General features: G+C 49.6%; 1 protein-coding gene across 2 annotated transcripts in view; it reads left to right on the top strand.

Moving 5' to 3' along the window:
* Window positions 1-10661, top strand: part of SMC4 (structural maintenance of chromosomes 4) — a 630932-nt gene extending 620271 nt beyond the window's left edge. For both annotated transcript variants that reach the window (XM_078666858.1, XM_078666857.1), the window contains one exon: window positions 10156-10661. In XM_078666858.1, coding sequence (XP_078522984.1) covers window positions 10156-10332 — 177 coding nt within the window. In that variant the 3' untranslated portion in view covers window positions 10333-10661. The remainder of the gene's footprint in view (window positions 1-10155) is intronic.
* Window positions 10662-12222: the final 1561 nt, after the last annotated feature.

Below are 12222 nucleotides of genomic sequence, written 5' to 3'. Positions count from 1 at the left end.
CAAGGAGGACGGAGAGACTCTACTATCTGGATCCTAAACGTGCGCTGTCTTTCTACCTTGACCGCACAAAAGATTTCCGGGTGGATGATAAACTCTTTGTTGGGTATGTTGGTGCCAGGAAAGGCTGGGCTGTTGAAAAATGTACCATCGTTGATGGGTTGTCCTTTGCATTAAGAAATGCTACGCTTGAGCAGAGAAGGATCCTCCAGGGTGGCTGCGTGCTCACTCCACTGGGGCTGCAGTAGCAACCACTGCTGTGGCACGCGGAGTCCCTCTCCTTGATTACCAGACACTAGTGCCTGGACAGTCAAGTCCGTAGGGACGGCTATGTTGCCCGTTCAGTACTCCAGGACTTTCTCGTGTAAACTTGGTTTGCAGACCCTCCGGGGTTGGTTTTGCTGGGGTATCTAATTAAAGGTAAAGAATCTACAACTAACAGTCTCTTTCAAATGAACAAGTTACTTCCCTTCGGTAACGATGTATCTGGTAGAGACATTTGTTAGTTGTAGATTCCTTACCGCCCCACCCATCCTTCCCACTCTGCGAACTGATTTCTAGGGATAAGAACTCCCTAACAAGGCCTTCGTTGTGGCGCACCAGTTGTCAGTGTGTATCTGAAAGAGACTATTAGTTATAGATTCCTTACCTTAGAATTACCCCCAGGCGTCAGACTGGATCCAGAGAAATTTTTTCGAAGCAGTACCCCTGCACGTCGATAGGTGAAGTCGGTCGACTCAGCGTTCGTCATTGGCGTTGTGATCGCCGGTATGACGTTGCGGTATCTACTTAGACGTCGCCCCTGCGAGCTGACGTCAGTTCTTTCTTTTTCTGTGCCAGCCAGCGCAGATCCAGGGAGAGTGGTACCCTTAGTCATTTTTCGACACTTTTTTCCAACTTTTGTTGACTTCTTTTTCGAGTCGTTTGACTCCTGGCGCCCGTAGGGATGTCTCGTTCTTGGACCGGCTTCAAACCTTGTGACTCCTGTCACAAGTGGATCTCGCTCACTGTCACGCACCTTGTGTGCGTCTGGTGCCTGAAGCACGAGCACGACCCAAAGTTGTGCTCAGACTGTTGGGCTATGGACTCGAAGTCTTTTCGGTAGCGGTCCCTAAAACTTTTGGAGGCCCGGCAGTCAGCTCCGTGCGGCTCGAGGTCCCGGTCGAAAGGGAGGTTGCAGAGCCACCACCATAATTGTTCCTTGAAGTCTTCGTCATCGGGTAAGGCAGAGCACAAAAATAAGGCGAAGCACAATCGCTCTTCGCCTTCTCCCAGTCTGTCGGTCGACGCGGAAGGTCGTTTTACGAAGCCCTCCGCTCCATCTTTAAGCAGCCCGCACCTGGGGGCGCTAGGCCTTCGATGCAGTTGCTCTGGTACTACAGGGATCAAGGCTGTGATCTGGATCGGTGCTGGTTGACCTCACAAAACCTCCCCCTGCGTCGTTCCCTCTGACGACGCCTCCGCCACCTCCGATGCCGGTTTTGTCCCTGGCCAGTGTTGACCCCAGCCTCCCTGTCGATTTGGAGCCGGGCTGGCGTTGACAGACACCGAACAGTACTTTTTTACCACTGTTCTACCCTGACGTTCCTTATCTACCCGAGTGGCAGCCAGAGGAGGGCAAGGAGGACTGGTAGGGGGCTGTAGACCCTCTGGCAGAACAGCTAGAAGAGCAGGACTGGAGAGAGGAGTTTGGTGAGGCCAGTGGTCTGGATTAAGTATGGGTGGAAAATTCATTCCGTTCGCAGAATTTGCGAATTTCTGGCAATTTCGCGATCTGCGAATCGCGCGGAATTGCCCACAAATTCGCGAGTTGGCGGATTTTTTTTTCTTGTTCGCGCTTCAAAAATACAATCTCGTGCGAGCAGCATTGACTTACCATGATTCTGCGTTCGCTGATGCGTTTTCCTCCCTGTTCGCGTGCGCTGCGAGATTTTGGTAGCTGGCCAAGCGACGCCGCGAACACTTCATTCCGACCCAAAACAGGAAAAAGGCATCGCATGCAGGCTGGTTAAGTGGAGACATGTTTGCGACCACATGCGCAAGTTCTCGTTCCTGAACTGGTAAAAAAATCTCGCAAACTCGCAAAAAACAAATCTCAAGCTCGTGGAATTTGGCGGATTTTTGCGAATCGAGATTACGAATTCACAAATTCCGCCCATGCTTAGTCTGGATACCACCCCGGACCTTGGTATACCTTCTCCCCCTAAAGTGGCCACGGAGTAGGGAGACTCCTATGCTGTGGTGTTGCGTAGGGCAGCTGAGGCCTTGGCCCTTGAGCTACCTACAGTGGCAGTCGGGACTATTCTCCTGGCTGAGGTGCTTCAGCTGGCAGTGGCCTCTTAGGAGCCTCTGCTGCTGTTCAATGAGGCCCTCACAGGCATCCTTCTGGGCACTTGGTCCAAACCCAGCACAGGGGCTCCTGTGGATAGGATGATTGCACGATGCCACCGCCCGGCCCTGGGCGACTTGATCTTACTCTCTCTACACCCTACCCCGAGAACTTGGTGGTCCAAGCCTCAACGTCCAAAGGGGCTTTCCTTACTGCTCCCCCAGATAGGGAATCCAAGAAGCTGGACCATCTTGGGAAGAAGTTGTTTTCTTCTGCCAGCGTAAGACTGCGGTCTGTGATCACCGCATGTCTCTTGGGCTGTTAAACCCACTGTGCGGGTCACAGTTGCGAAAGTGCTGCCATAGTGCCCAGAGGCGACCCAGGCCGTACTCTCGTGTGCGGTCGCAGAGGGGAGAGACGCAGCAGAGTTTACCATTCGATGTTGGCTGGATACCGCCAACTCACTGATTGACAGATTTCTATGTCGGTAGCCTTGAGGCACTACACCTGGCTAGGCCCACTGGCTTCTCCTGGGATGTCCAGTTGACCATTTTGGACATGTCCTTTGATGGCCGTCCCCTGTTTGACGGACAATGTGCTCGAGTGCTTCAAGAACTCTAGAGCTACGGCCAGATCCTTGGGCCTCACTGTCACCTGTCGCCCCATTCAGTCTGCCTTTGGCCCTTTTGTAGCTACGGAAGTGGTGCCCCACCGCGTTCCACCGAGGGCCAAAGGCTGGCACAAGCTACCCAGCCTCTGCGCGGCTGGGGACGTGGGACCCAGCACCGTGGGTCTGGGGGCCAACAGGCGGGCCAGTCCCCCTCTGCAGCAGCCTTCAAACCTTCCTAGTCTGACTTTTCAGGGTTACCAGTGGGCTGCAGGATCCGCCACACCTCCCCCACTGGCTCAACATCACGTCGGACAGGTAGAATTTGCAGATAGTCCGAAGGGGCTACTCCCTCCCTTTCAAGACTACCACTCCCTTGCATGGCGGAGAATCACTTGGCCCTTCTCTGTCAGGGAGCTATTGAGCGACTCCCTGTTTCAAAAGTGTGTCGTGATTCTTACTCTGACTTCTTCCTGGTACTCAAGTAGGGCAAAGGCCTGCGTCCTATCTTAGACCTCAGGGACGTCAACTGCTTCCTCCAGGAGAGGTTAAAAATGTTGACATTAGCTCCGGTCCTGTCTGCCCTCGACCATGGAGACTGGATGGTAGTGTTGGACATGCAGGACGCCTACTTCCACATCCCCGTCCTGCCAGCCTGCAGGCGTTACCTACAGTTCATGGTAGGCCCTGAGCAATTTCAATTTACTGTGCTCCCCTTTTGCCTTTCAGGGCCCCTCGGGTGTTCGTGAAAGTGATGGTGGAGGTCGCTGCTCTTCTGCCCAGTTCAGGGGATCCAGTCTTCCCCTATCTCAACGAGTGGCTGTTGAAAGCAGGCTCACCCCAGGCTGTCATTTCCCTCCTCCAGGCTACTGCGGACCTCCTGCACTTGCTGGGGTTCACTATCAACGTGCCAAAGTCACACCTGATTCCCGCTCAAAAGCTTCTTTTCATCGGAGCAGTTCTGGATACAGCGCGGTTTCGGGCTTATCTTCCCGAGCAGCAATTCCGGGATATTCAGGCTATGATACTGATGCTTCAGCCTCCATCCCGGTTTTTGGTGAGAATGACCCTGAGATTGCTGGGCCTTACGGCCTCCGGCATCCTGCTGGTGGATCATGCCAGGTGGTATATGCAGGCGCTGCCGTGGGACCTGAAGTTCCAGTGGGCGCAGCATCAGTGGAATCTCTCCAATTGCGTCCAGATCTAAGAGGCACTGCACACCAATTGCAGTGGTGGCTAACCGGCCAGAATTGAGTCAGCGGCAGAGCCCTCTCCCTTCCTCAAACAAAGTTCACAGTGGTGACAGATGCATCACTTCTGGGATGAGGCGGCCGCATGGGAGAGGCGAAGATCTGAGGCCTCTGCTCTCTGGGGGAGTCCGGGTTCCACATCAATCTTCTGGGCGATTTGTCTGGCCCTAAAGACATTCCTTCCTTCTGTCAAAGGAAGGGTAGTGCAGGTGTTAATGGACAACACCACCACCATGTGATAGTGCAACATGTGGGGTGGGGTCTTGGAATCTTTGTCGAGAGGCCCTGCATATCTGTACATGGCTGGAACAGCAGGACGTAACCCTGGTGGCTCAACACCTGGTAGGTTCTCTGAACGCCAGGGTGGACAAACTCAGCCGTCGATGCCTAGCGGATCACAAGTGGCGTCTCCAGGCTGAGGTGGTGCAAGGTCATTCAGCAGTGGGAAGAACTTTGGTTAGATTTGTTCACCTCCAAAGAGAACGCGCAGTGTCAGCAATACTCCGCGCTGGAGTTTCCAAGGCAGCTATCGCTCGGCAAAACCTTATTGCGCGAGTGGAGCTCAGGCTTCTTGTACGCCTTTGCGAAGGAGTGTCGATCCTCTGATCAGGTTGCCCCTTCGGGAGGATCTTCTCCCTTAGCAGCAGGGGAGGGTTCTCCACCTGAACCGGTCAACTCTACGCCTCCATGCGTGGCCATTGAGCAGCAACAGTTGATAGACTTTGACCTTCCTCCTGAAGTTTGTAACGTTATTCTGGCGACCAGGCGTTCCTCCTCTTAGACTGTATACGCCTGCCATTGGCAGAAATGTGTATTATACTGTACAGTAAGGTCAATTCACCCTCTTTCTGCTTCTTTCTTCTGTCATTTTATTCATTCTAACCCTTTCCCAGCAGGGCACTGCCTTGGGAACTCTTAAGGGTTACCATTCTGCTCTGTGCTTTTTTTCGGCTGCCAGACCAGCCCTCTCTCTCCATCTCCTATTGTAAATAGATTTCTAAAAGGGCTGGCTCATTTGTTACCACCCACGCCCTTTGTCACGCCGCAGTGGGACCTTAATTTAGTCCTCACTTACCTGATGTGTGCTCCCTTTGAGCCTTTGCACAATTGTCTCCTCCGGCTGTTGACCATCAAAACAGCCTTGGTGTCGATTACATCTGCCTAGAGGGTGAGTGAATTGCAGACGTTATCCAGCTTGCCTCTTTATCTTGTGTCCTTTTTGCCAAAGGTTATGGCCCCATTCCATCTGGGCCAGTCCATCACTTTGCCCACCTTCTTTGCTCCTCTGCATCCCTCTAAGGAAGAGAAGCTTCTCCACTGACTTGACCCCAAAAGAGCATTATTGTTCTACCTTGACCGCACAAGAGTGTTCCGGGAGGATGACGCTCTTTGTGGGACACGTGGGAGCAAAGAAGGGAAGGGCAGTGCAGAAAAGGACCATCTCTCGCTTGGTCGTTCTCTGCATCAAGATTTGTTATTCCTTGGCAAAGAACCAGCCCCCTGAGGGATTAAGAGCCCATTCCACCAGGGGAAAGGGTGCGACTACGGTCTTGGCTCGGGGTGTCCCAGTCCAAGACCTCTGTCAGGCAGCGACGTGGGCATCTTTGCACACGTTCGCAAAACTTTACTGCCTTGATGGGCAAGTATGCAGGGACGTATATTTTGCCCGTTCAGTCCTGCAAGACTTCAGTCCGCAACCCACTGCCGGAATGAAATGGCTCGCTGATCTGATTCAAATGGAAGGAATCTGCAGCTAGAAGTCTGTCAGATCAACTTACTTACCTTCGGTAGCGCTGGTAGGGACTCTAGCTGCAGATTCCTTACAGCCCCACCCATGCCTTCCTGCTTTGCGGGCTGATACTGTAGGGCTAGGGTTGTTCCCCTTTTCGAGGCCCTAGGTTTGACCATGATTGTCTGGTATTATGTGGCTCTGCTCTTCTGGCGTGGAAAGTACGAAAAGTACTGGTGTCCGCACACCTGGGTGGCACCTATATAGGCACCGCAACGTCAAAACCGACTCTGCCGATGTCATGCAGAACCAATGGAGCCACCAGACGTCGCGCGCAAGGGGTATTTCTCAGTAAAAAGTTCCGGATCCATCCTGCGCCTGGGAAATTATAAGATCCGAAAGAGACACATTAGTGATAGATTCCTTACCTTAGAATATCCCTAGGAGCCAGACTGGATCCGGAAAGTTTTTTCGCTAGCAGTTCTTCTGTGCGTCCGTAGGTGGCATCTTGTGGCTCCGCGTAAGTCACTGGCGTCGTCCGCGCCGAGATGATATCACGGAGGGTACTTAGGCGCCACCCATGCGCGCTGAAGTCAGTTTCTTTTTCCGCGCCAAAAGTGCAGATCCAGATAGAGCATGTGCCTCAGTCATTTTTTGACTACTCTTTTGAGACTTTTGTCTCCTCTTGTCTCCTGGTGCACGTAGAGATGCCCGGATTTAAGTCTTGTGGGTCGTGCCGCCGTAACATGTCAGTGGCTGACCCCCACGATGTGTGCCTCTACTGCCTGGAGACCGATCATGACTCCCGAGTCGGTCGGGCCATGGCCCCGAAGGCCTTGCGGGAGCGGCGCGAGAAGTTGCTGGAAGTCCGGCATTCCTCTCACTGCCGCTCCGGGTCTAGGGGCCGTTCACGAGGCTGCTCGCGGGACCGAAGCAATCGCTCCACGGGCTCTAAGTCTTCGCCTTCAGATTCCGGTAAGTGACTCCATAAAAAGAAGTCTAAGAAGCGTGTTCGCTCTCCGATGTCCCCTCGTCGCTCCCTGGAGGTGGATGAGGGGGACAGGGGCTCCGCCCCTGCGGTTCCTCTGGAGCCGGGGAGTCCCGCGGCCTACACGCTATATCCGGGTCCGTCGGAGACTCTCGAACAGGTGCACGCCATGTCCCTCCAAGTCGTCTCTTCTCCGTCCTGGCTTCTGTGCGAACAGTAAGCACCCTTGGTCCCCTAAGCCAATCACAACACTGCAATGCAGCATTGTGATTGGTCTGAATGCCATGAGGGGGGGGGGGGATCAGGGAGCCTGTGCATGTTCCTTACCATTCACTTGTTATAGTGGTAGTGGTAGTGATCCCTACAGTGGTGGGGAGCACACAGTGTTGTTTAAATACCCCTCACACACCAACAGGCCCCTTGGTGTCATGCTTCATCATCGGGGTCTTCGCACCCCTCTACGGGATGCGGCGTGCTGCGACTCACGGCTACGTAGGAGCACTGAAAGAGGACTATGTGTTGATGTGTGTGAAGGAATTAAATGTGAGTGGTGAGGTGAAAGACAGTGATTGTTAAAAGATACCTGGCTCGTAGGAGAAAAGAAAAAATAATAAAAAGTTTTTATTAAGCCCTCGGCTGGTATCGTTAAAAAAGTGCAGAGTGAGGTTGTTGGTACTATTTAGGGTACATCAACCTATCAAGTGCGTCGACATGTTTCGGAGTAACAAGGTCAAGGACTCCTTCTTCAGGACGAGATGTGCACTAATATCTCCACCTTACTCACATATGTGTAGATGTCAAAGTGTGCTCTACAAAAAAGTTGGAATAGGTGAAATGTACCTAATCGTGTTATATGGATGTAGTCTGTTATGCCCAGTTGGCGTGGTTAATACAGAACTTTTTGATAAGGGCTAACTGGCCTCATGAGCCAAGGCGTGGTATTGGGGGTTCTTTTGTCTTCTTGCCCAATGTAGCAACGGTAACTGCCAAGTCTGGTGGTTTTCCTCCCCCCAATGCAGTATGATACCGTCGGAGCCGCGTTGAGGGGAGGAAAACCACCAGACTTGGCAGTTACCGTTGCTACATTAAGCAAGAAGACAAAAGAACCCCCAATACCACGCCTTGGCTCATGAGGCCAGTTAGCCCTTATCAAAAAGTTCTGTATTAACCACGCCAACTGGGCGCAACAGACTACATCCATATAACACGATTAGGTACATTTCACCTATTCCAACTTTTTTGTAGAGCACACTTTGACATCTACACATATGTGAGTAAGGTGGAGATATTAGTGCACATCTCGTCCTGAAGGAGTCCTTGTTACTCCGAAACATGTCGACGCACTTGATAGGTTGATGTACCCTAAATAGTACCAACAACCTCACTCTGCACTTTTTTAACGATACCAGCCGAGGGCTTAATAAAAACTTTTTATTATTTTTTCTTTTCCCCTACGAGCCAGGTATCTTTTAACAATCACTGTCTTTCACCTCACCGCTCACATTTAATTCCTTCACACACATCAACACATAGTCCACTTTCAGTGCTCCTACGTAGCCGTGAGTCGCAGCACGCCGCATCCCGTAGAGGGGTGCGAAGACCCCGATGATGAAGCATGACACCAAGGGGCCTGTTGGTGTGTGAGGGGTATTTAAACAACACTGTGTGCTCCCCACCACTGTAGGGATCACTACCACTATAACAAGTGGATTCCTTTTGTTTAGGAAAATTACCAGGGGAGATAGAATCCACTTCCTCCTCTCCCTCCCTCTTCTTGTTATTTTCATGTTCCTTTAACAGGCTGGGTATTCTGGCCTGGTGGGGAACATGCAAAGCGCGCATTACAGTTTGGTCAGCCCAAGACGGCTGGCCAGACCGTCATGCCGACTTTAGTGCAGCAACTACTTTTCCTCCCCAACGTAATGGGATCCCCGCCCTAACCTGGCTGATACTAAAAATAAAATAATAATTTCTATCATTTTATTTTTTCTTTTAAACTGCTTCGTGAGCAGTGGGATGATGCTCCTCTGCCTCAGCAGAGTAGCCGCCACGGCCAAGATCCACAGACCACACAAGAATTGTAGGGATCATTCTAGACAACAAGCTCAACATGACGGCTCAAGTCAACGCAGTTTGCACCTCCTGCTTCCACATGCTGTGCATGCTTTGAGAGATCTTCAAATGTTTGCCTCAGAACACCAGGCTGAATGTCACCCAAGCACTCACCACCAGCAGGCTATATTACAGCAACAATCTACGCCTGAATTGCCAAACACCTCCAGACAATCCAAAACCCAGCTGCAAACCCCCATACTAAACCTCCCACGCCACACCCAGATCACACTGCACCTCCAGAAGCTTCACTAGCTTCCCGATTCACAAGCGCCGACAATTTAAACTTCTTACACATACATACAAAGCACTACACAACAGGCCCAGAATACCTGAACAGCTGCTTACACTTTACACCAGACACTTACTTTCTGCCTCACACATGGTCCACATCCACAAAAGCAAAAGTGGTTGCTCGTACATCTCATCCAAGACATGAATCGACCTCCATTAACACATCAGAGCCTCCTCCTCACTTATTGAGTTCCTCAAGAAGCTGAAGGCCTGGCTCTTTGTATACGTATTTTGGAACCATGTACCATGTACCATGGCCAAGCCCTGGATACACTCTGTAATTAGTGTGCTATTCAAATCAACATAACATTCAAGTGGGACAACTCTGCTGGTAGAAGTATTCATCCTAATATTAATTTGCTGTTAACACGGTCTAGTCGATACTCTTTCTACTTATAGACTTCAACCACCTAGATCCCCAATCTGTGGTGTGGACTTAAGAAGATGAATAAGAGCTCAAGGAAGACTAATTCACAGCCAGTCAATACATCTGGTCATTCATATTTCTGCAACTGAAGGTGTGGAAAAAAGGAGGCAAACTGATGTCTGTGGGTGACACTTGATGTAGCCCCGTTTCATGTTGTCAATGGAGGTCAATGGGGCGACATACCAGGACACAGTAGCTTCTGCAATTTGTTCTCCAAATCCAGTCTGGAGCCTGGGAAGATTTGAAAGGTGAATATTCTTCTGGTAGGTAAGAGTATCCCCCATAAATGAACTTTACCAAAGGTAAGTAATGCACTCTTCAAGGTATCTATTTAATAGAAACCCAAGCACTTGTATACATTTTGTTGCTTGCTTTAGGTTGTTGGCCCAACCTTCCATAAACATGCTTGTCTTCTTTTTCAGGAGCAAACAAAAAATGCACAATTCATAATTATATCTCTGCGGAACAACATGTTTGAAATTGCTGACAGACTCATTGGAATTTACAAGACCCATAATACAACAAAAAGTGTTGCAACAAACCCTAAAGTGATAGCATCAAAAGGACTTGCTGAGCTTAATTCGGTTGGCTGCTGTTGAAGACTTGACTGTTAAAGACTTGTCCTTGTAAAGAAATCTACTCCCTGGATGTTTTCACAGGGATACCCCTCTCTTCCTGGTCATTGTTAATATTCCTTCTTTTAAATTATTGTATTACCCCCTCTTGCCTTTTTACAAGGTTGATTGTATTCCAAATTATTAGTCCGAATGTAAAATTCATCAACTGAGACAAAAATGTAAATATTTGAGTGAATGTGGATCGTGCATATACATAAATTTCAAGTCAGTGTGACAAACTCGTTTTTCATTTTGCTGTTCCAACTGCATATTTTGTACAGTAACGTTGAATAAAATATTTTAACCAGTAATGTTTACTTTCTTAAGCAGTAGAATCCATGTGCAGGTCATAACATGATTGTGTGATGGCTAGGCAAATTTGCCATACCTTTGATGTGCTGCTAAGACCATTTTTGTATAAAACCATACATCCACCACAGATGTTAATCATTGTATTTAAATAGCAGCCTAGTATTAATCTTTCTGTAACTAAGATTCTTTTTAGCATCAGGGAAACTGATACTGGTAATGAGTTCCCCCATGGGTTTCATTCTTCTAGCGAATGCCTGACAACAAGCGGAACACATGTGTTTAGATATCTGTGTACCATATGAATACTAAGTTTTATGCAAAGAAATGAACTGTACAAGTACAGAGTTATAATGAATACGGAGGCTAGTGAAATAGACTTCCTAAGACCATATAGCCAGCCAGTGAAGTTTGGAAAAGATGTTAGATGTCTCCTTTTAAGACTCAATGTCAAGTAAGCACTTATTACACCGATAATGGACATACTAGTCCCCCCCCCAATTATCACATCATTAGACTTGACAGGCCTGGCAAGACGGGCGGGGGGAATTGCTTGCATTTTTAGGAACAACCTCTCTGTTACCAAAGCCACCTCCCCCTCCCTTACTTCCTGTGAACTCCTCTGCCTCAAGATCGCCAGCTAGGGCAAACAAGTTTGTGCCTTACATCTTATTTATCACCCACCTGGGGACAACCTCACCTTCACCCAACAACTCATGGACACGATCACTTCCAATGCCGGTCGGCAGATTACTAGAGTCTACCTGGGTGACTTTAATCTCCACTGGAACGATCAGAAAGACGCAGTGGTGAATAGTCTCAAAACTTTCCTTAATGCGCTTGACCTCACCCAAATATGCAACAGACCAACACACGACAAAGGCTCGATACTCGATCTCATCATCGCCAAAGAGGACTCTACCCAACTGGAGGCGATCCAACCCTGTGACTGGTCAGACCACCACATTATCACCTTCTTTATCAACGAAAAAGTTAAACTTAACCCGGCTCAACCTACCAAATCCAAGATCTGGAAAAGGGACATGAAGAATCTTAACCCCAACTCCCTGCCTCCCCACATCTGCAATCTCCTCCTTCCCCCTTCGGACGCTTCGGATGTTCAATCACTGACCGATCATTACCTTGGCTCTATGAACTCAATAGTCAACGAAGCCGCCCCATTGCAACTGAAGAGTCTCCACCAAGAACTCAAACCCCTGGTATGACGGCAGGCTCAATGATGATAGGCGTGCTATGCGTCTGGCAGAGCGCACCTGGAGATCTGACCCCTCTTCACTGCATCTCAAAACGCTTAAAAACAAGAGAAATGCCTACTTTCGGAAAATAAAGCGCGCGAAGTCGGACTTCTTTAGCCTCCAGCTGGACCAAGCAAAAAACAGGCCAAAAAAACTGTTCGAACTAATCAAAACTCAAACCAAGACACAACCCTTACAATCAAACAGCACAACAAGCGATACCCCACACTGCGAAGACTTTTCTATTTTCTTTGTTAAAGACCGACAACATAAGAAGTGACCTCATCAATGACGTAAGCCGATACCC

This window comes from Lissotriton helveticus, chromosome 11 (assembly GCF_964261635.1).
Source record: "Lissotriton helveticus chromosome 11, aLisHel1.1, whole genome shotgun sequence".
Lineage (NCBI taxonomy): Eukaryota > Metazoa > Chordata > Amphibia > Caudata > Salamandridae > Lissotriton > Lissotriton helveticus.
This window is presented reverse-complemented; position numbering and strand designations above follow the sequence as displayed.